The 22,249-nt window shown below is 41.3% G+C and overlaps 1 protein-coding gene across 1 annotated transcript in view; it reads right to left on the bottom strand.

Moving 5' to 3' along the window:
- The window catches only part of SERINC5 (serine incorporator 5), a 1,123,885-nt gene that overhangs the window by 251,581 nt on the left and 850,055 nt on the right, over nucleotides 1-22,249 (bottom strand). The window contains exon 9 of the mRNA XM_044063720.1: nucleotides 20,641-20,710. Coding sequence (XP_043919655.1) covers nucleotides 20,641-20,710 — 70 coding nt within the window. The remainder of the gene's footprint in view (nucleotides 1-20,640; nucleotides 20,711-22,249) is intronic.

Raw genomic sequence — 22,249 nt, 5'->3', positions numbered from 1 at the left:
AATTTTCCCAAAAAAAGGCTGTTGTGCTGTCTATGTTTGGGTTTGGCGGGAAAATTTTGAACAAATTTTTAAATTTTCATTTAAATTAAAAAATTTTGGGGAAAGGGGGGGGGGGTTTAACTTCTTCAGTTTTTTTGCCTTGGGGACAAAGGGAAATTTTTTTTTAAAAGCTGGCCTTTGTTTTGGGTTGTGCAGAATTCACAGTTTATACAGAAATATTTAAACTTCCCCATGAGTGCTGTATTTGGTTTAAAGGTGAACTTCTCCAATAGGTCTAAGTAGGAGCTCTAGCTTTCACAGGACATACAGCTTGCTAGGATATGGTAAGACACTGTCTATGGTAATCTGGATGTGCAGAAACTCCAATGCATCACCCTGCTGAACCAACTTAGAGGTATGCTTGTTATTGATACAGGTCGAGACACCTCCACCTTTAGTCTCTGTCTCTATAGTTGCTGGTCTAAATTTGTGGAAGTCACTGAAGTCTTGCACTACTGAGGTAATCTCTGTAGCTTAAATCATGTTTCAGTAACTGCACAGATGTCTGTATTCTCCAAGATAAGGAGAGCTTGGAGGGAGTGGAGATTCTTGTTTAGATTCCTGGCACTGAACAGTAACACCTTTAGAACTCCTTGGGTAGATTTTGCTAGGTTAGGTTTGTCAGTTTGGCATTCCCTAAAAAAAGGCTCTGTGGAGAGGACAATGTTTTAGCCAATATTTGAAGGCATAGAAAATACCAGTGCTGACCATCCTTAGCAAAGCAAAGGGCTTGTGAATTATATCATCCTATGCAGAAATACTGTATTCCCCTAGAATGACACAAAAAACAAAGTTAATTATTAAAGTCAATCAACTTCTGTTCGTACTGTGGCATCATCCTTGGTGGAGGTAGAATGCTGCTCAATGCCAGGCATATACCAGCCTGTAATACATACTCCAACAGCTGCATTACATGTTTCTTCATATAGTCTAGGGAGTTATGTCTCATGTCATTTACACCTACACAGACTATGAATCATACTGTATTGTGACGTAATGACATGTAACTATGCAGATCTTGGCCCCTGATATGCAACTGTTATTTTCTCCTTATTTAGCCTAGTGAGTGGGGTATCAGTATGTCACACAATGGATTCCCCCTATTACTAAAGCCCTAAGTAGTACACTGGCTTGCCTTATGGGCCTAGTAATTGAGGCTCCACTGGGTGCGACTGTATTTGTAGTGTTAAGTGTTGTTTCTGTTGAGTGCTTTTGGGCTTGCTGAGGATAGTTTCTGCAGAAGGAATGTCTGAGAGGTCTTTGGGGTTTGGGACAACTGCAGTTAAGTCCCTCACCTTAAGTACATCTATATGTGGGGTGCGTAATGTGTGCTACGTGTAGCGTGTGTTTGACAACCAAATTATTATGAGTGCTTGTATATGAAAGTTTTGCCTCAAGAGACATTGTAGATACACAGCTCTCACATACTGTATTTGTTTCTTTGAGGATTAAATGGTTGTCAGTGAACATTAGACAACTGCTACACTACCTTAATATTTCCATATCCACCAAAATGGCTGTTGAGAAATTGGAAAAGTGCACATCCATGATGTCAGGTCCTTTACTGGGTTAGCTACTAGAGTGTGGTGCACAAGGGGTTAAATAGTGGATTGACTAAGGGTGCTTTTAGAGTGAGAGATTACACTAGATGATCTAATACTAAATTCTAGGGGCACTGCTCCTCAACACAAACTAGCTACTCAACATGCAAAGAAGTTGCTCTACACTACTGGTACCATTTCAGAGATGGTTTTATATGGAAAATTCGGTTTCTAACCATCTGCGTCTATACAGGGCACTACTATCCACTGCCACACAATGAACAGCAGGTGTGCCAAACTTCCACAAGCACTTATAAACACAGGAAACGGACTTCTAAGCCCTCTGGCCAATAACCTACACTTACAGCTTTCTTGTACGTTTCCCAACTCGAATAGACAATACCATCACCAACTGCCACTAAATAGAATATCCCAGTTCTTTTAAAGTAAAAACATGAAAAAGACTGCTTGAGAGTACAATGCTACAGCAAAACAACTTAAACTTCCTGGACAACGCAAGTTCAAGTATTAGGGACCTTTAAAATGATTTAAAGCCAAAATCAATAAATAAAACAAAAATAAAGTAGTAACACTCAAAGAGTTAGCTGAGGTGTAAACAATAAAATAAATCATCTGCCAAGGATGGAATAAGATAAAGTCAAGATGCCTTCATAGTGCAGCAAAGACTGCAAAGCTGATAGGAGTGCTGGGAAAATGAGCAAAAGACAATTTGCAGCACGGAAGGCTTACTCAAGAGCAATACTGGTTTACTGGGTGGGCACTCAGTATTATGGATATACACAAAACAATGGGTGGGAAAAGTACTTGGTTTACACAACAGCAAGGAAAGAGGGGAGGGACTTTAGAAGTCAGAATACCATAACAGGCAGAAGCCAGAGATACAGCCTTTTACAACCACAGCAGGAAAAGGCTAGAAGGGTTAGGGAAAAAAGCAAGCTGCAAGAAGTAGACTAGCTATAGAGAGGGATCCAATCAAATAAAACCAATACTGGTGCAACAGTCCTATGACTCTGAACTACAGGTCAATAGCACCAGGTAGATTACAATTTCAGAAACTATCTTAATGTCTTAGTAGGGGCTAGGACAGACACAAAGAACAGGAGAAAAACAATAGCACAGTAAACAGCTTATTTGAACTGTTTCTTTCTGAAATTGGTGCGCCTTGGTTGCTTTACCATATACTAGATTCAGGCATCCTGAATCTAGTTTTGTTTGTATAACTTGAAAACTAATCCAGGCCATCTCTTTTGGAGAAGGTTCCCCTGCACCCTAGTGGCAGGAATGTGCAGTTAGAACTTATCAGATTGAAGACTGCTGGAACAGGGCTCAGTTTTGAGCTATTTTATTGGTTAATTGGGTAATTTTTTTAAATCAGTTTGCTCGTCTTTCTATTGTTATACAAAAAATTGCACTTTATCATCTGCTTTTACTGTATTTGTGTTTCTTCCTAATTTATTTTGCTTTTACTGCTTGTTCTTAAAAGTACTTAATTGCATTTATTCTGCCGCATTTATTACTGCTTGTTAGCAGCCTGATTAAATTGTAACTGTTATTCTAAGCCTTTGGTTGAAGCACTTGGGCTTCACACCAGTTATTTTACATTAAGAAGGTTTGTAGTCTGCACTGTTGTGGCAGGACAGGTAGTTTACACCCTTCTAAGTTGGGAGTTGCTGATTGAAGGCTTAGTGTCTGTTATTCTAAAAGTGTATTAGTTCTGGTTTAAGCACTTGGGCTTTGGGCCAGTTACTTTACATTAAGAAGGTGTGGTCTGCACTCTTGTGGGAAGAGAGGGTAGACTCTGCCCTTCTGTGCTGGGAGTTTCTGGTTAAAGGCTTATTGTGCCTACTTATTTGAACTGGTTCTTTTAGAAATTGGTACGCCTTGTTTGCTGTAGCATAGATTAAATTCAGACCTGCTGAATCTAGCTTTGTTAGTATAACCTGAGTACTAATCCAGACCATCTTTTTTGGAGAAGGTTCCCCTGCATCCTAGTGGCAGGAGTGTGCAGTTAGAGCTTGTCTGATTGAAGGCATACGAATGGGGCTCAGTTTTTAGCTTTTTATTGGTTAATTTGTTTAAATCAGTTTACTCATTTGCTACTGTTATATTAAAAAAAAATACCCTATGCATCGCCGCTTAGCTAGGGGTTAAACTATTCCCGGCACCATAAAGTCTGCTCTTCAAATTTTCCCTTAAAACTAGCCAGTTTTTTAGTTTTAGCATTAAAATCTGAAGAAGGATAGGTCTTCACATCCGACCCAGACACACTCGGGAATCTTGTATCCGAAACCATAGGACAGCTCAGAGGTGGTGCTAAAGCCTGGGGTTGAGAGGAACAGAAGCTCATTGGTCTGATGAGAAATGGAGCCGATAACACACCTAACTGGATCTGGGCTCTGAGAAATTTCCTCATCATCCTGTCCACATCTATTTCTGAAAGGCTCCTGGATGGCCTGAGGCAAGAGGATGTAGATGGTGGATGCAAAGCTCATTGAGGTGCATCTTGCAGGAATGGAGAGCGAAGCCTAGAGGAGGCTGGTACAGGAGAGAACACCGGAGATTAAGATCTTGACCTGGTCGGATCCAAACAAGGGGACAGACACGATGATTTTGACTTTGATTTAGTTGGAGTCAGAGCAGACAACTTAGACAATGGAACTCCAGAGTACAAAGAGATAAAAAACACTTCAAAATCAGCTTATGTTTTCCTTTCAACCAAAGTTCTATTGTTAAAGCTTGCACAAATATCACTTGAAACTTCAACATGTCCTGGACTTGAGCAGTAAATACATATGGAGTGACTACATGAATTTGGAATTTTATGCCTGCAAGATGAGCATTTCTTGAACCCAGTGGGTTTCTCCGACATCACTATACCAACAACTACCACAGAAATACAATGCACTTATACCAAACAAGAAAAGAAAACTGGGGAGAAAGAAATAGAAATACCAATAACTGTAATACAGAAATACTCGGACACCAGAAACAAAATTAGTAATACCAGCAATGGTAAATATGAATACCTCAAAGTAAGAAACAGAGCGAGAGCTTAAGATCCAAACACTGACTTTGAAGGTTAAGGAATTTAGGTAAGACTACCTATATAATTTTTAGGGGAGGATAACAAAGAAGAAAGGAGACAAAGTTATCAAAAAGCCTAAAGTGATGAAAAAGAAGCATACTTATCATCAAGATCAATCAACTTGTTCAAGCTAAAAGTGACCATGTCTGATTGCTGAAGCAGCAAACGAGATGTGAGGTAACTCATTTGACACCCCTGCACTAGCCCAGTAATCAAGGAGCCTCAATTCGCACCACTGGCAACAGTGGAGAACGAACACACTGGGAGGATGACAAGTACACACACCCAGTAAAGTGCAATTTCACAGTCAGTCTGGGGCTGGTTTCTCCCTCTTTCTCCAGATCCCCAATAAGGCTCCACACTGGCACAACTATAGGGTTGAGATCTCAGCTGAGTGGTCGAGCCAAAATCTCCAGCACCCGCTCTGTCCAACCAGTGCTTCGTTTCTCTTCCAAAGTTGCTGACACACACACACACACACACAGATTTGAACTATACACACACACACACACACACACACACACACACACAGATTTGAATTATATACACACACACACAGACACACACACCTGGAAAAGCTGGCACAGGTTTATTAGCTATGCCCCCTTCTGCCCATACTATAAGGTAGTTCCAGCTGCCACCAGCTAACTCTTTACCAGCTACTCTAAGGCCCTTAACAAAGTGTGTCGAATCCTACTGTGTAATGTTACTAATAATCCAAATGGTAATCTGACCAAGAGCAAGGCTATTTCGGAGTGGCCTGTACACAGTCTCACCAAATAGATATGCAAGTACTCCAGAGTTTAAATATGTCTCACAAATATTAGCCACACTGTTAGGTTTAAATATATTTAATAATAAATAAATAGTAAAAGAACAAGACAATATTCAGTAAGTAATCAGTCAGATCAGAGTTCAAAATCACAATAAATATTTAAAACATTGCAGGACAGTCAAAGAAAACATCTAAGCTATACTATATTCATATCTGAATTTAACGGAGTTACTATGACCTAAACTTACAGCAAGGCATGTGCAGAAGGTGGTGATGAGTGATGTTTCCACGTCAAAGACAAAATACAAAATGCACAGTCTCTCTCTCTCTCTCTCTGAGATAATTCTTAAATTAATATCACATATTAACGCTGGGTTAGCTTGGATGATCACTTTTTGTCACCTGACTTGAGTTCCCGAGTTAAACCCCCTTTGTCAGAAACTAACAAAATTTAACATCTCTGTGTAAAAAATACATAGCCTTCAGGTGCTTATTCAGAGCTGTGCAGCTGCTAGGAAGTAATAAGGTAATAAAACACTTCTGTATCTCAAACCTAGTAATTACTTCTTCCAAGACAATACAAAAACGTCTAGCTCTAGACATAGTCTGCTACTGAACTGAAACTGAGAGAACTTTTATAGCACAATCGTAAAACAATTTAATTTCAACTTTTCTTGAAATTTTGCAAGTTAACTTTTTATGTTCTAGTTTTTGCTATTAAAACATACACAATTACAATAGTTTATATATATTTCTATTCTAAGCCAGCAAGGCATGCTATGGTTACATTTTGGCTCAGTACTTTACACCATTACACATACTTCTGTATCAATCATATCAATATTCACAAATGACAGAATCATTTACAAAATTCCAGAGAGCTGGATTGGCAGTATTTCCCTTTTGTGACAACTCACAATAGTCAAGGGATTATCTGGGTAAGTGAAGAAGCTCGAGCTATGGTGCCTAAGTCTGTCACGTGGCTGAGGACAGATACAAGGGTTGGATCACAGACCCATCAGTTGAAGAATAGATGAAAAAGACAACATCCGATCTGGATATCATACTCAAACCTCTTTTGAAGTACAAAAGTTATAAAGCGAGCTAACAAGTAAATAACTGGTGCTCTGAAATAGACAGAAGCTACATTTAAAAAAATCATTGTTGCTGTATTTGGTAAATAAACCCTTCACTCAGCTTACAGTACAGAAAAGACCACACTCCAAAACATAGATGTTGTGACAGACCTTGGAATATGGATAAATAAAAAAATGCTGTTGAAGTGGCAGTAGCCTAGTGGAATGAGGCCTAATCCCCTTAGGAACCTCCTTGCCATGATGGGAATAACAAAATGCAATGCAAAGCCAATCCACCTAGAAACCGTTTGTTTTGACTGGAAACGCCCTCTTGAACTCAATGCAAAGAAACAAACAACTCTGACCAAAAGATAAAATCCTTGATCCTGCTTAGAAACAAAAGCATGATTGCCTGTGTACATCTAAAGTATTAAAAATCCAATCCCCTTTATTTTGGGGTCTGCATAAGGTAGGCAAATGAATAGTTTGGTTTAAAGCCACACTAAAGGAAACCAAGCCCGGCATAAAACAAGACTTTGAAATGAACCCAAAGGAATTATCTGTAATCAAAGAACAGAGCTGCCATAGGGCCTGCAACTCAGACACCCTTCTTGCAGAGTAATAGGTCTGCTTAAAGGTTTCTTCCATGACAAATATTTCAATTCAGCAGTAGCCGCGGGTGAGCAGGTTACCTACTTAAGTTGTTCCAACACAATTATGGGGATCCCAAGCGGGGAGTAGGGCTCGTGGGGGTCTTATATTCTTAGCCCCTCTAAGAAGCTGCTTGAACAAAGGATCACGAAAACAATGGTGTAGTCACAATCATAGTGAGCTGAGATAAACAGCATGAATCTTGAAAGAAGAGAAGGACAGATTACTTGTCCAGTAAGGGGTGGAGATATCACCAGAGCCATGCTCAAATTGAAACCAAGAATCTCCAAATTCTAACTGCTTTACTCCAAAAAAATCTCTTCATGATGAAGATTGATGGAAGAGATGTACCACTAGGTCTTTCTAGCTTGAATAATCACATTTAAAACTTGTGAGATATTGAGACCTGCTGTAATTCAACACAGAATATGCCAACCTGTCAGAGGAAGAGTGAAGCTTGACATTGAACAGATGACCAATTTGCTGGGACAACGAATCGAGGAATCAAAGGTTAAGGCCACTTTTCTCTCTTTACCAGACTCCGTAGTAGAGGGTACCAGTGTTGCGGACCAATCTGGAGCTATCAAAATCATCCTTGGCCTGTTGCCAGGAGGCCCAATCTGCAGTACAAACATTGAGTGAGAGGAAGAAAGGCATACAGATGAAGGTTTGTCCAAGGCCAGTGAGGAGCATACACTTTCCAAGAAAAACTGAAACCCCTCTGTGCAAAGGCACTTATCTGCCTGTGGTTTTAGTGGAAGCCCGAACAGAAAAGAAGAGGGAGTGAAAGAAAGGCACATCAAGATCACAGAGAACTCATAGAAGATCAGTTTCTTAAGCATCTTCAAGAAACCCCTGAAACTTAACACATCTGCTAAGGAGTTCTGTGCTTTGAAGCGAAACCTTGCCTGAAAGAGTTAGGTGCAAAGCGTGGCGCGATCTCCCACCAAATCATTGCATGCATGCATAGAGGATAGAATGTTGTCCCCTTGTTTCTCTGTCTGCTGGCATGACAGTAGTGTTGTCTGTTAGAATCAACACCTGCCCTGGAAAAGATAACTCCTTGAAACAAAGCAATGCGAACATAACTGCTTGTGTCTGTGTTATGTTGATATGTAGTGTACAGTTCTGTTGTTCCACTTATCTTGTATCCACTTTACATTTAGATGAGCTCCCCAAGCAATGTCTAGGGCATCTGTCGGTATCTCCCTGACTTCGATATGTAGATGCTGTGGTCTGAGTCCCTTGTTTGAGTGCATCCACTTCGATTTAGATGAGCTCCAAAAGGCAAGTAGGCATCTGTGGTAAAGTGTCTAAATCCTCTGGCTGGAACCTGAGTACATTTTTGAGATACCATTGTAACTTCCTCATAAAAAGTTTGGCATTGGGAAGCACCAGAATATTTGAATGATATGTCCCTAATGCTTGAAGGACTGTCTCTGCAGTTTTATCATTAGATGAGATAGTTGATGGAAGTAAAAGTGCACATGGGAAGCACCAGAATACCATAAAAGGCCATCTGAACATAACATGTTCCTGCTCACACCCAGAAAGACATGATCAGATAGTTGGGGTACTAGACTGGACTTTTTTTTTTGTCGGGGTTAAAAAGGCATCTTAGCACTGCTATAAGCTATCTAGTCTCACCCAGAAAGCACATGTCTTGAGGAGCCACTAGACTGCAGTCGTCTCGCGTTCACTAGATACCCTAGCTTGTGGCCTGAAATGGCTATCATGGAGCCAGAACCTTTGTTTCTACTCTGGAGGCATGATATCAGGCAGTCAGGAGCATAAAATGCAGAGAGCTGATAATGAGGAAGAGTAAGCTATCACCTTAGATTACTTCCTGTAGCAGCTGATATGCACATGAAGGTAAGCTTCCAAGAGATCTAAAGTTACCATCCAAAGTGATCTTTGGCAGAGAGGGTAAAAGCTGTTATAGCGTCATCTTGAACTTGAGAATGTCAAGCTTGTGTTGAGGAGAGATAAATCCATCTTTTGGTCTCCAGGTGTTCCCCTATGCTGTAACTAGGAACACTTGGAGAATAAATCCTAAGGCCCCTTGAGGACACAGACCAAATTAGAATGATGTCCTCTCCCTTCTGTCTTGAGTAATTAAATCCCAAACAAAATTGAGAAAGAGACAGTTTCTGGTTCAAAGGAGCTGCCAGGCGAGAATCTACATCTAGTTGAAAGGCAGGTCCCCAATTTCCTTTGAAAAAGACAGTTGTCCTTCCCTCACCAGAAGTCTGAGCAGGTGAGGGCACCTGGTCCTGGGTCACAGACCTTGAGCCCTGCCCTACCCGTCTAGACTCACCCTAGACTGAGAATCGCCAAGTCCTGTTCTAGGTCTAAAAGAACCTTGAATTGAGCCTAAGCCCGTTGGCTGTGCACCCTAAATCTTTTAACAGTTTGCATAGACTTCCACCCCCTCCATTTTTCTTTAAAACTGCTTTAATTGCTGCAAACAACACATCAGACTGTAAAGGAGCATCAAAATCCTTGTCTTAACATGCTCAGCCAAATTTGCAGTCCCTCAACCAGGCAACAAGGACCGAAGAAACTTCTAAGGAGCATCAAATCCCTCGAGGGAGGCCTGCACAGCCCAGGTGCCACTCAACAAGAATGCTTGCCCAGAAGTTCAGACACAGCAACTAAATCCAGCAAGTCTTTAAGCAATGTACCTTCATAGAAAGCATCCACCTTAACCAGCAATTGTGAAAGGAGATAATTTTCAAGTTTCAGCAATCAATACCAACAATTCAAGCATCTCATGGCTGGGAGTGGAAGAAGTATACAATTTCTTACCCCACCTATCGCATGTACACCCTCCTTTGTTTCTGGGAACAGGAATTTTTAACCACAGAGGCACCCACCTGGGAAGGCCCCTGAGAAACAGTTTCTGGTGGGCCCTAGGACTCTTAAACCAATACTTATGACTTAGGGCACCCTATAGTTGCCTATCAGGTTTAACTTAAGAATACCTATCACAAAGAATCAGGGTTCAGGGCAGCCTCTGCAAAAACATCTTCCACCACATTCAACACAGGAGGTATAGCTCAGGGCACATGAGGGGGTAAAAACAACCTATTCCTAAGCCTAAACCTGGAATCAAGGTAATCCTGGCCTTCCCATTTAAAGTGGAATTTCATATTCCTCAGAGTCCCTGAAAAGTAATCCTCCTCAGGAGGGAGAAAAATCCTCAGGTGGAATCATCGGTGAGAGAATCAGAATAATGGAATCAGACCTGCAAATCTTCATGAAGATTCAGAAGCCAGAGAACCCTGTTCAAAACTGTCAAACTCTGTGGTTGTTCAAGGCCTCTTATGGACCCATAGACTCTCTAATCACTTAGTATAGAAATCTTCGCATTTAGTAATCAAATCTTCTTAGGTACAGAACCCGAAGGCTAGGAGAAGCCCCTACTCTGAGCTGAAGTTGGCCTACCTCTAAAAGTTTGGCAACGAAGGAGGCTCTGACTACTTTGGAAGAGAGGGAAAAGAGGAGATTGCCTGAGAAGCCTCCTCAAGAGAGGGAAGAAGCTCCCTCAGCATCCTGCCTCAGTCCTGGTTCTGCCCTCAACTCTATAGAAACTCTGAGCAAACCTCTGGCCTGCCTGGGCCATCCTACTCCACCGGCGTCTGGGACTGCCGGTTCATCAACCCCTAGGCTTAGCTGTTTGTCCTTGCGCTTCTTGGATGAAGCGGGCGTGAACATCCGGCGGCATTTTAAGCATTACAGCGCTTCCCAAACATCGCAACGGCACCCAAAAACTTGCCTCTCCCTCTTAATGATGCGTTAATTAAACTTAGCACAAGGCGGCAATAACAACGTGCTCAGGCCCTAAACCAAGGTCGGTACATAATGTATGGTAATCCTATGAGGTAATGTTTCCCACAAAATACAGTTGTTATTCACTTTTCTGACATCCGGTTAACTTTGAGGCAAAGAAAAAAAAAAATATTCTAAAAAGGAGTACCAACCAACTCTGATTCGGTCTGAAACTCCGGTTTGAGGAAATATTTCAGAGCGCCAACCTCACACTATGCACTCGCAAACTGCATCGGATCACGATCACGCCGCAAAAGACTGAGGATATGACGGTCATGCGCGCGAGTACCCTGGCGTACTGGCGTCAGTCTAATGCGCCCTGACCGGCGTCAATACATACTCTAGTATTGGGCCGACTGGATCTTGAGACTATACCCAATAGTAAGGACTGCAGCAATGGAAGACGAAGAACATCTACCTCTTTCTTTGATCATCATGTTGCAAGAATGGTCAGGAAATACTTCTTAGGTTCATAGGTTCATACTAGGCTATCTGCCCTGGGGCAATTATAAGCCTAGCCCAATTCTGTATGGCTTACGCCATCCCTTGATTTGAGTATACTGTGCCCTTTTTAAGGTTTAGTTTACTGTGCCTCTGTCTAATAGTGACACGGGAGTAATCCCTGGGACAAACCTACGATCCCCCATCCACTTATCGAGATTCTTCTTCAAGAGATTCAGTGAGGTGCTCTGCCTCACATGAACTGGAATTCTATTCCAGAGCGAAGGGAGCCTCTGGGTTATGAACCTGTCCCTCCAGCAAGTTCTATTTATTTCTGTGCTGAGGTTCAAGTCCCTCGAGCGTGTGGCTCTAAGGGATTTAGATTTACTGAGGTGGAGCATATCCATTAATTCTGGATTTGACATAGCTTTGTATGTCAGGCATAGATCGCCTCAAAGTAGGCGGTATGCAACTGAGTATAGCTGGAGTTTTTTTAACCGAGCAGCATATGGCATCTGTTTGAGACCCTTGATCCTCTTGGTGAGATACTTTTGGGGTCTTTCTAATTGCTGCAGGTGTCGGGTAAGGTACATCCCAAAAGGGGCATTGTATTCTATGACGGGCCTGATGAGGGATGAATAAAGGGGCACGATTACCTCTCGATCTAGATGTGAAACCCTTTGTGATGAGGTGGGCTATGTAGAAGGTCTTTCTAACCACTTTGGCAATGTGGTTTTCAAAGGAGAGATTGCTATCAACTTGGGTCCCCAGGTCCCTAATAACTTTCTCTGTACTTAATGGGTTTCTGCCTATGTGGTAATTTGTGGGCACATTGTTTTTGCCAAAGGGTATGACTATACATTTTTTGGCATTTAGCTTTAAACCACGGCGCTGACACCAGTTATCTGTCTCTGAGACACCTTTTTGAAGGATGTTTGTTTCAGCTGGAGAGTTGATTATGGCGCCCAGTTTGCAGTCGTCTGCGAACTTGGTGAGCCGTAGTCCTCCCAAGTTTGCCTGTACCTCGGAAAAGTATATACCAAACAAGAGTGGTCCCAGGACAGAACCCTGTGGGACACCACTTGTGACCGGTTTCGAGTCTGACATGGCTCCAGCAACTCTCACTCTGTGGGTTCTCTCTTTGAGCCAGTTTGCGACCCATCTTGTGACATAGGGGTTTATATTTAAGCTGGATAGCTTGTCTATGATGCCCGAGTGGGGTATTGTGTCAAATGCCTTTGCAAGGTCCAGGTAGGCTGTGTGGACTACCTTCCCTTCATCTATGGCTTTGGTAACTGTTTCAAAGAAGTCAACCAGGTTCAAAAGGCAGGATCTGCCCTTGACAAAGCCGAACTGGGTAGGATCTAGTGTCTGTAGGTCCCCAATGTCTTTGTTTATGAGCTCCATGATGATCCTCTCCATAGCCTTGCAGGCTAAGCTAGTCAGGCTTATGGGGCGATAGTTTCCAGGGTCCGTAGAGGCTCCACCTTTGTGGAGTGGGACCTCTGTTGCTGTACGCCATTCTGTGGGCACATATCCTGTAGTGAGGCTGAGATTGTATAGCTGTTTTATTTGAGGGATTAGTTCCTCTTGTAGTTCATGTAGGATGCAACCTGGGACGCCATCTGGTCCCATGGAAGCAGTGTTTTTTGCTTTGGAGAGGGCAGCCTTCACCTGAGCATCTGAGATGTTTGGGAGGCAGCCCTCTGCCAGGATAGATACCTGCTCTTTTGGGGGGGGAGGGGGTGGAGAAGTTTGCACTGAACCTGTCTGCCAGGATATTGGTGATGTCTGTGGGTTAAGTGTATTTTTTGTTGTTTAGAATCAACTCAGAACAAGTCTGGGAGTTGCATCGCAGGTTTCTAACATAACTGAAAAAAAGCCTTATGATTGTCTTTGGTGTCCTGTGCAATTTTTCTCTCGAAGCTGGCCTTGGAGGATTTTATGAGGGATCGTAATTTTTTACTGATCAGAGATGCCTTCCCTATTAGGGATTTTGCTCTATCATGTAGTAGCTTCCTCCTTCTGTTGTACAGTTTATTTATGGCAGGGGTCCACCAGACTGGATGCCTGCCTTTGGATGACTGGGTCTTGGTTTTGTTTGAGATAGCATGATCCATGCATTCCTGGAGATGTCCGTAGAATGCATTTATATAGGATTCTGCAGTTTGGGCTGTAGTTTCCACTGGCCCTGGGGCCTTGAAGGATTCCACTTCGGTTTTGAGAAGTGGGAAGTTCGGTTTTGAGAAGTTTTTCACTGTGGTTTTCTGGGCTGGGGGTGGGGTCGGGATGTGGACATCCAGTGAAATTAATTTATGGTCTGATCTTACCAATGAGGGATATACTTCTGGTGTGGAGCATGGAGTCCCCATGTTGGTAATGATCAGGTCTAGTTTGTTGTCCCCTCTTGTGAGAGTGGTCACTAGTTGTTCCATAGCATTTGAGTTTATAATTTCCAGGAATCTTTGGGCTAAGGTGCTGGGGCTTAAGTAGTGCTCCCAGTCAATGTTTGGGTAGTTGAAGTCACCCAATATAATGGTGTTCGGAGAGATCTTCATGTTCTCCAATGTTTTTAGGAAAGCCGAATGGGATTCCTGACTTTGAGAGGGTGGTCTGTAGGATACTATAAACTGAAAAGCAGTCTTGCCCACTGTTAGTTGCACATGGATGGTCTCCGATACTTCGTGCAATGCCACTAACCTGGAGATGTGGATATCCTTGATAAATATGGAAACTCCCCCTCCTTTTGTGGTTCGGTCCGGGTTTTGGGGCCGAAACGCATGATACGAGGTATAGCCTGGTAGTGCTGGGGTGCTCTCTGGAGCCTTGAACCAGGTTTCTGTCACTGCACAGATATCAATGTTCTCCATACTGAGGAGAGCTTCGAGTGCGTGCATCTTGAGGTTAAGACTTCTGGCGTTTAGCAGCATTACACTTAGTTTCTTGTGCTGTCTATGGGGGTGGGTTTCACTTTTGAGCCTTGCCTAAAAAAAGCACTATGGGGGTGGCAAGAGCCTTTGCCAATATCCGAAAGCCCAGTGGTGACAGGTGCAAGCCGTCCCTAGCAAAGCAACGTGGCTTGTCGAGCATGTCACCCCAGGCTGACAGACACTGGATCCCCTTTGAATGACACCAAAATTTTAGCCAATTGTTAAAATCGATCATTTTGTCTTTGTACTGTGGCATCATTCTAGGTGAGGGTAAGATGCTGCTCAAGGTCAGGGTCATACCAGCCTGGGCTACATGATCAGAGAGCTCCTCTATGTCTCTTTTCATGTAGTCCAGGGAGGTACGTCTCAGGTCATTCACACCAGCATGTACAATGACTGAGTCATATTTGTATTTGTTTTGAAGTGACCTGAGTGCTTGCGTTGTGTCAGATCCTAGCACTCGACAGGCAGCTCACCGTGACCTTCTCTTTATTCAGCCTGGTGAGCAGGGCGTCAGTGTGTCTGACAATAGAGTCACCTATAACAAGAGTATCAGGTGTGTTATTCAGCCTTAAGGGCTGTGGCTGCTTGGCACACTGACTTTGTGGGTTATGTGTTGTGTGTGTTTTGTTTTGAAGTAGCATTTGCTTGGATGTCTGCTTTGGAAGTCTCTGTTGCTTAGGTAGATTTTTATTTAGAGCCTCCGAGTATGTTTTTATGTATTTGGTTCGCTGATGTGGTGGGACTATGTGATACTGGAATTGTGTTGTGTGAGGTTACCTTCTCCTCCTGACTGGTTACACCAGTTTTGAGACGAGAGAGCTCAGCCTCCAGTTTGGCTAAATAGTTGCATCTCTCACATATATTTGAACCTGTTTGGAGGAGGAGAGGGTTGTCCGTGTACATGAGACAGTTGTAACATTGCCTCAAAATTCCCAGATTCACCAGCTGGACTGGAGAGGAAACCATTGACTGACCTTTGGACATGCTAGAGTAACAGGGAAACTGAATTTAAGATGGACCAATAGAGGACAGGGTAATCGTAGAGAGTATAAGAGTAAGTAGCGCTTATGGTTTTAATAGTGCTAACTTGTAGGATTACTTACTTGGACCAGTGAAGGGCCTTAGAATGAGAATATGGTGTTTAAATTGAGAGATAGAGCAGTTATAAGGGAAAAAGTGAAGAGCAGACTTTGTGGAGCCAGGAATAGTTTAAACCCAATTAGGCGGCACTGCCCATTGTTGCGCTATGCTCAAAACCGTGCAAGAGAGGATTTTAAGAGAGGAAGATGAAGGAGTTTTGGAATTGACCCAAAATGGCCAATAAAACTACAGTTTCAAGTCAGTAACCACTCCCACAGGGGCAGGCTGGCTGCTCAATGTTTTTCACTGCCACTGATCAACAGAGAGACTTTCCTTTAGCTCAAGCAAAAAATGGCCTCACAGAAACTTACAAACAGTTCAAGAACAGCAAGCCTGTAACTGAACTTTTTTAAATATCAGAAAAGTGGGAAAAAAGCAAGATTTTTTTTTGTTTTTTTTTTGTTTTTTCAGATATAGCAGAGGTTAACAAGTATCAACAAGTTATAACAGTGCAGTAAATGACCCCACACAAGAGTGCTAGGCCAAAGACAGATAAAATTCCAGTTTTGAGAAAAAAACGATTTTAAAAATAAGTGCAAACAGGAAATTCAGTAAACAGCTCCAGGTTGTGCTCTAAATTCTACCCGGCACTGCTGACAGCCTAGTAAACACCTATGAACCTAACAACCACAAGGGCCTTTTTAAGTCTAGCCATGCATCCCAAATCTCTGACTAGTTCTGATACCCTTGATAAGTGTAAGCATGGGCCTGGGAGATGAACCATTTATAGGTTACCTGTGTCCATTAGAGAAACAGGTGCCAATCCAGGGATGAATTTCCAGTTTCCTATCCAATTGTCCAAATTGCGCTTGAATTGGGTTAGGGAAGAACTCTGCTTCACATGGCTGGGGAGCCTGTTCCATTAATGGGGTAGTCTGTGGGATACATACGTATCTCTCCAGCAGGTCCTATTTATATCATAGACAAGTTTTAAGTCTTTAGAATGGGTAATGCTGGTGTTTGCTTTGTGGATATGCAGGAGGTCCATTAGAGTGGGGTCTGACAATGCCCTGTATTGCTAGGCATAGATCTCCCCTCAAAAGCCTGTAAGAGAGAGAATACACAGACAGGGCCTTGAGGCGGTCTCTATAGGACAGTTTACTTACACCCTGTATTCTTTTAGTGAAGAACCTCTGTAGACGTTCCAATTGTTGGATATGCCTGGTTAGGTACATACCAAAGAGGGCATTGTACTCAATGATAGGGCTGATGAATGCTGAATACAATGGAACAATGACTTCCTTTGACTTATATGCCATACCTTTATTTATAAGTTGCACAACATAGAATGATTTCCTCACCACTGTAGACACATGATGGTCAAAGGCTACATTACTGTCCGTGTGTGTCCCTAAGTCCCTGACTACTGGGTCAATTCTAAGGGGTGTGTTGTCAATATGATAGGTACCAGGGATGGATGACTCACCAAAGGATACTACTATGCATTTCCTGGCATTTAGTTTTAGTCCATAGCTCTGAGACCAGTTGTTTGTGTCAGCCCCTCCTGAAGAACATTTGCTTCCGTGTGAGATTCAATGACAGCTCCTAATTTGCAATCATCTGTAAATTTAGTCAGCCAGAGACCAGTGACACTGGCTTCTACTTCTGAGAAGTAACTGCCAAAAAGGAGCGGTCCAAGGACTGATCCCTGAGAGACTCACTTGTGACTAGCCTCTTTATAGAGATGGAATTTCTAATTTTAACTTCCTGGGTCCTGTCTGGGAGTCAGTTGGCTATCCACCAGGTGACATACGGATCTGTACCTAACCTCTTAAGTTTGTCAACAATGCCCAAATGGGGTATTGCGTTAAATGCACTGGCCAGGTCAAAGTAGGCAGTGTGAAAGATTTTTGCCCTTATCCATTGCTTTGGTGACCTTCTCAAAAAAGTCCACCAGGTTGAGCAGGCATGATCTGCCCTTGACAAAACCAAACTGAGTTGGGTTCAGTGTCTGGAGGTTTACCATATATCTGTTGATTACAGGGTCATATCATATATATATATATATATATATACATATACACACACACACACACACACATACATATATGTGTGTGTGTGCACGTATACACATACATGTGTGTGTATGTGATCTTTCTCCCTTTCTCTCACTATATATATATATATATATATATATATATATATATATATATATATATATATAAAGATAGAAAGAGAATGTGTGTGTATATGAAACAATACACTGTGAAAATTATATCCATGTATGGTGAGCACAGTTTCAAAAAATAAACAGCAGTACTACTTTAAGACAACTGAGACTTGTCATGCAGAACTTGGATATGTTAGCAACGTTGTACTTTTACCATAAAGAAATGTACAGGTGACAAGTTGATGTGATGGCGATTAATAATAGTTCTAAGGTATAGACTGCTTTTTAGAAATATAACATTCATCATGCCAGTGACAATAGCATCCACAATTTGAAGAAGTGGAAAAGGGTTATGCATTTATGGTATTCTAAATATCATATGAGTATTATATTGATTTCCTCAAGGCTTTTATTTTATTTGACCCTCCCTGTGGTGTATGTATGCATGCATTTGCTATGGTATCACTTGCATTTTTTAATATAAGCTAGTTTGTTATAGATAGCATAACAAACTTCTGTAATAATGTGTAAAGCAACATACTGTCCCCTATTTCCAATCTTCTGTTGTCTGCAGTAATTTTTAAGAGGCATATTTTTCAGGTAGGATTTTACTTCTGCTAACTCTGTAGCACAGACACATAAGATTTCCTTAGCTTTTTGAAGGATGTTAAATTGACCCATACCTTCTGAAACCCTTTGGTATCATCACAATAACAGTGCTATTCCCAAACAACATAGACTGAATACAATTTACCTGCTCTTTTGTGTAGGGGAAGCAATTACACTTCTAATTTTTAAGCATGCCTAATGCCTGGGCTAATAGGACAGCTCCACCAACCTCATTAAATTTCTTCAAAAACATAACTGATGCAGTGGATAGTGTTTATGCAGAGACTACAGCATATCTAGACCTAGCCAAGACCTGTGACACTACTCACCATGCAGATTATTGACAGACTTGGAAATCTGAATATAAATTATTGTATTGTGCTATACATAGCTTAATGTTTGGCAGACAGTTGCAGGTGCCATTTATGAAAGCAAAAACTTACCAGTGATATACCACAGGGCTCACTTTTGGGCCCTCCACTATATGGAATATATTTTTCAGATCTTTAGGCCAGCACTTCTGGCTTATGGTTAACTAAGTTTGCAAATAACAGTAAACTGGGTGTTGCTATTCAGTCTTCAACATGTTAACAATTGATGCAAGCCGTATTATAGTTAGGGTAGGGCAAGTGGGGCAACTGTCCTGGGAACAAAGTATTGGGAGGATGTTATCTGCAAATCCAGATATCTCTTTAATGCAATAGTGGCTTTTAAAATCTAGTACTGAATTTGCGTTCAAATCTGAGTGCAGTAGTGTTCCACCTGTGGTGTAAACTGTAGCAACTGTTTGCTATATTATAGCAGGCAGTTTGCTACAGTTTAAAAGTGAAAAAAAAAAAAAAGAAAATCTACTATTATTATTATTTTTAAAAATAAAATACAAAAGGGGATCGGGGGCAGTGCACAGAAATGGGACCTGAATGGCTGGGTAAAAGGGAGTAGGGGTCATGTCATGCATCTAGCCACCTAGCTGGTGTGCTTTCTTGGTCTTCAACAGAAGAGCTGGGGTGGGGGTTACTCTAACTGTAGTAAGCTAACTAATGATTTTTTTTGCTCTTCATAGATCCAAAGTCCCTAACCCTCAACATTCTGCACTGATCAGTACCATAATCAAATATAATGCCTCCTTTAGGATGCATCTTACTAAATATATCAAGAAGTTGGAGAGACCACAAGGTTCCTTGCCCTGTATCTGTATTCAGTGCCCTGTAAACTCCTTAGGGACGATCACAGTCTTGCCTTCCATGCATGGGGAATCAGAATGACAAGATCTCTGTTTTTCTGCAAACCTAACAATCCAATGAACATAAGAACAAAAGATCAGAACATACTTCATCAAATAAACAAATCATGGTGGAAACGCAGTTTGCCATGCAACGACTACTCCTCCTCTTCAGCAACGTCTCCAGATCAAGCAATGTAACACACTATCTTCCTTTAAGAAGGAATCAGCCACTTGGATGGGTATTAAAAAATTCACCACTACTATGACTCGCCTATCACTAAGTAGCATCTACAGGTGGGTGGGAATTGGCAAGCCATAAATGGCCACATGGCTCAAATGCCTTGTACATTCCATGATACTATGACTTTATGATTCACACTGACTGCCATGTTTCCTTTGGGAGGAAGAAAAAGGCATAAGTGTAAAGATAGCACCAGGATGAGTTATAAACCATCTCCAAGCAATGTCGCTTAAGAACCACTAGCAGGAGTAGTAAGATGAGTCTCCCAAAAAACTCTAAGTTTGTTTCTTACAAAGAAATGGGGACAGCAGTGTGAACAGCATACATTACAGGACTCACAGTATTGGGTGTATTACTCTGCCAGGCAGTTTTTACAATTTCCAACCAATCAGTGCGTCCAGGTTAGGAATAACCTGGAAATCTGAATATAGAGAGGCTAAGTACTTAAGCATTAGCTGGAGAATATAACTGATAAAGTAATGAATAAAATGCCCAGAAAAGACAAAAAAAAAATAAAAGCTAAGAAGTATGTGTCGGAAGATCAAAGTGAAAGCCACTGTTGTTCAACTTTTACTGAAGCATATAAAGCTGGATGTGCATATAAAGCTGGATGCACCATGCTAGTTAGACTGAAATCCAGCGAAGATTAAAAAGGTGGCATTAAAATCTTCAATACCATACCTGAAAAAAATATATCTTATCAACTTTCTCATTCCCATGCAGACTGTGTTTTAGTATAAGGTAGGCCATCCATAACCAGCAGTCTTGACCACAGGTCAAGAAGAATGAGGCATTTTCATGGCAATAATTAAAAGAAATATTCTAAATCTTCCACATGCACAAAATAAATGGTTTTCCTTCGTACTATACGGGTCAAAACATATCAACATGTCATCATGCAGTGTCATGGATGCGCACTTACTTCGGTTTCAGGAGACACCACAGTTCCTACCCTTAGGGCTGCATAGTTTGCTCGGGTTGTTGATGTTAAACTAAAAAAGAAAACAGTGTGTTTAACATGCAATCAGTATAAGGGTACTTAATAAGAATGTGTATTTGAGTGCCTGTTGGCGGGCATCTGTTCTTAATTAGATTTACAGACGGACTCGCAACTTAAAATATTTAGCACAGAACAACAAGGTTGAGAATGAAAAGACTCTGAAGTAAACTAATTTAATTTACTCTTTGTTAATCGGTTATGTGAACTGATCCACGGTGAAGCATTTACAGTCATCGTAAACCATAAGGGCAAAAACAAAAAGGCAAAAACAAATTTACTATATACAGAAATTGAAAGAACTGTATAACATCAGCACAAGGTACAGAAATGGAAAAAAATAGCTGTATGCAGAGAAAACTTTCACAAACAACATGTAAACCCCACAAAGACAAGGGGCACGTCAGAAATGAACCATGGGCCCTGAAACCATGAGTCATGCTGTTATCCGTTTTTAATTTCCATTTAGCAAAGATTAATAGTATTTTCTCTCAAAATATTTCTAGCAAAATAGCTCTTATATGAATTTTTCATTGACAGCTGCATTACCTCCTTTCAGGTAATGTACATCCTAATCCATTTGAGCATGCTGAACTTGTTGACACACATCAGGACAACTGCTGGAAAGTAAAAGCAAGGCATGATTTACCAGAATACCACAAATGTCATGAGCCTCTCACCTGAATATGTTGCGTAAGTGCTGCACTACTGGCAAACTACATGAACTAAAAGCACAGGCCAGGGGTACAGTTTCACCATCACAATTCATTTCAGAAGTATTGCTCAGGCTTTGAAACTCATACTTCACAATATTGCTACCTTTGCATGATACAGCCTAGCACCACACCTGACCACTTCCAAACTCCTCCTGCAATGTAAAGGGAAGCCTCCTGGCCACGGACACATACAGAGGTCTCAAAGACTGTGCACTAACTTTTTAGCTAACTCTGGTGTCGGACATTACTGTGTAAACAATAGTCAACTATTTCTCAGCTGAAGGTAAAGAAGACATCTTGCTCAATGACTAACCATTACATAGCAATCAAAGGCTGCTGCTCCCTTTCTGGTTATCTTTAACTTCTGTATTAGGTTTGGTTGGAATTTATGCTTATATATGTATTTTTCACTTTACAGTTTACTGTACAATTTTTTGTCAGTGTTGGGTGAGCTGGAGTCAGCTCAGTTCAGCTCTGGCTCGCAGTCAAACAAATCACTGAACTGGGAATGAGTCAAGCCATGGACATTCTTTTTTAAGTTTCTAAGTCAGATTAGATCCATCATAAGACACTACAATAAATATAACAGCCCAACCAGTTACTAATTTGGAAAAATGTTTGACATAGTATACCATATTTCTTGTCAATCTTGAAACTGCCTTTTAAATTCTTCATTGAGTTTAAAAAATTAAGGATTAAGAATTTTACTGTATTCATACAATGATCAACACATTAAATACAAATTCTTCCACAATACTGCAGTACAATGACTTACTAAATCAGACAGCATATTAATGCCATAACCGTATTCCAAACAA

Source organism: Protopterus annectens, chromosome 2.part2 (genome assembly GCF_019279795.1).
Source record: "Protopterus annectens isolate FY-2018-M chromosome 2.part2, PAN1.0, whole genome shotgun sequence".
NCBI classification, from domain to species: Eukaryota; Metazoa; Chordata; order Ceratodontiformes; family Protopteridae; genus Protopterus; species Protopterus annectens.
Note: the sequence above shows the minus strand (reverse complement) of the source record. Positions and strands in the feature narration are given on the sequence as shown.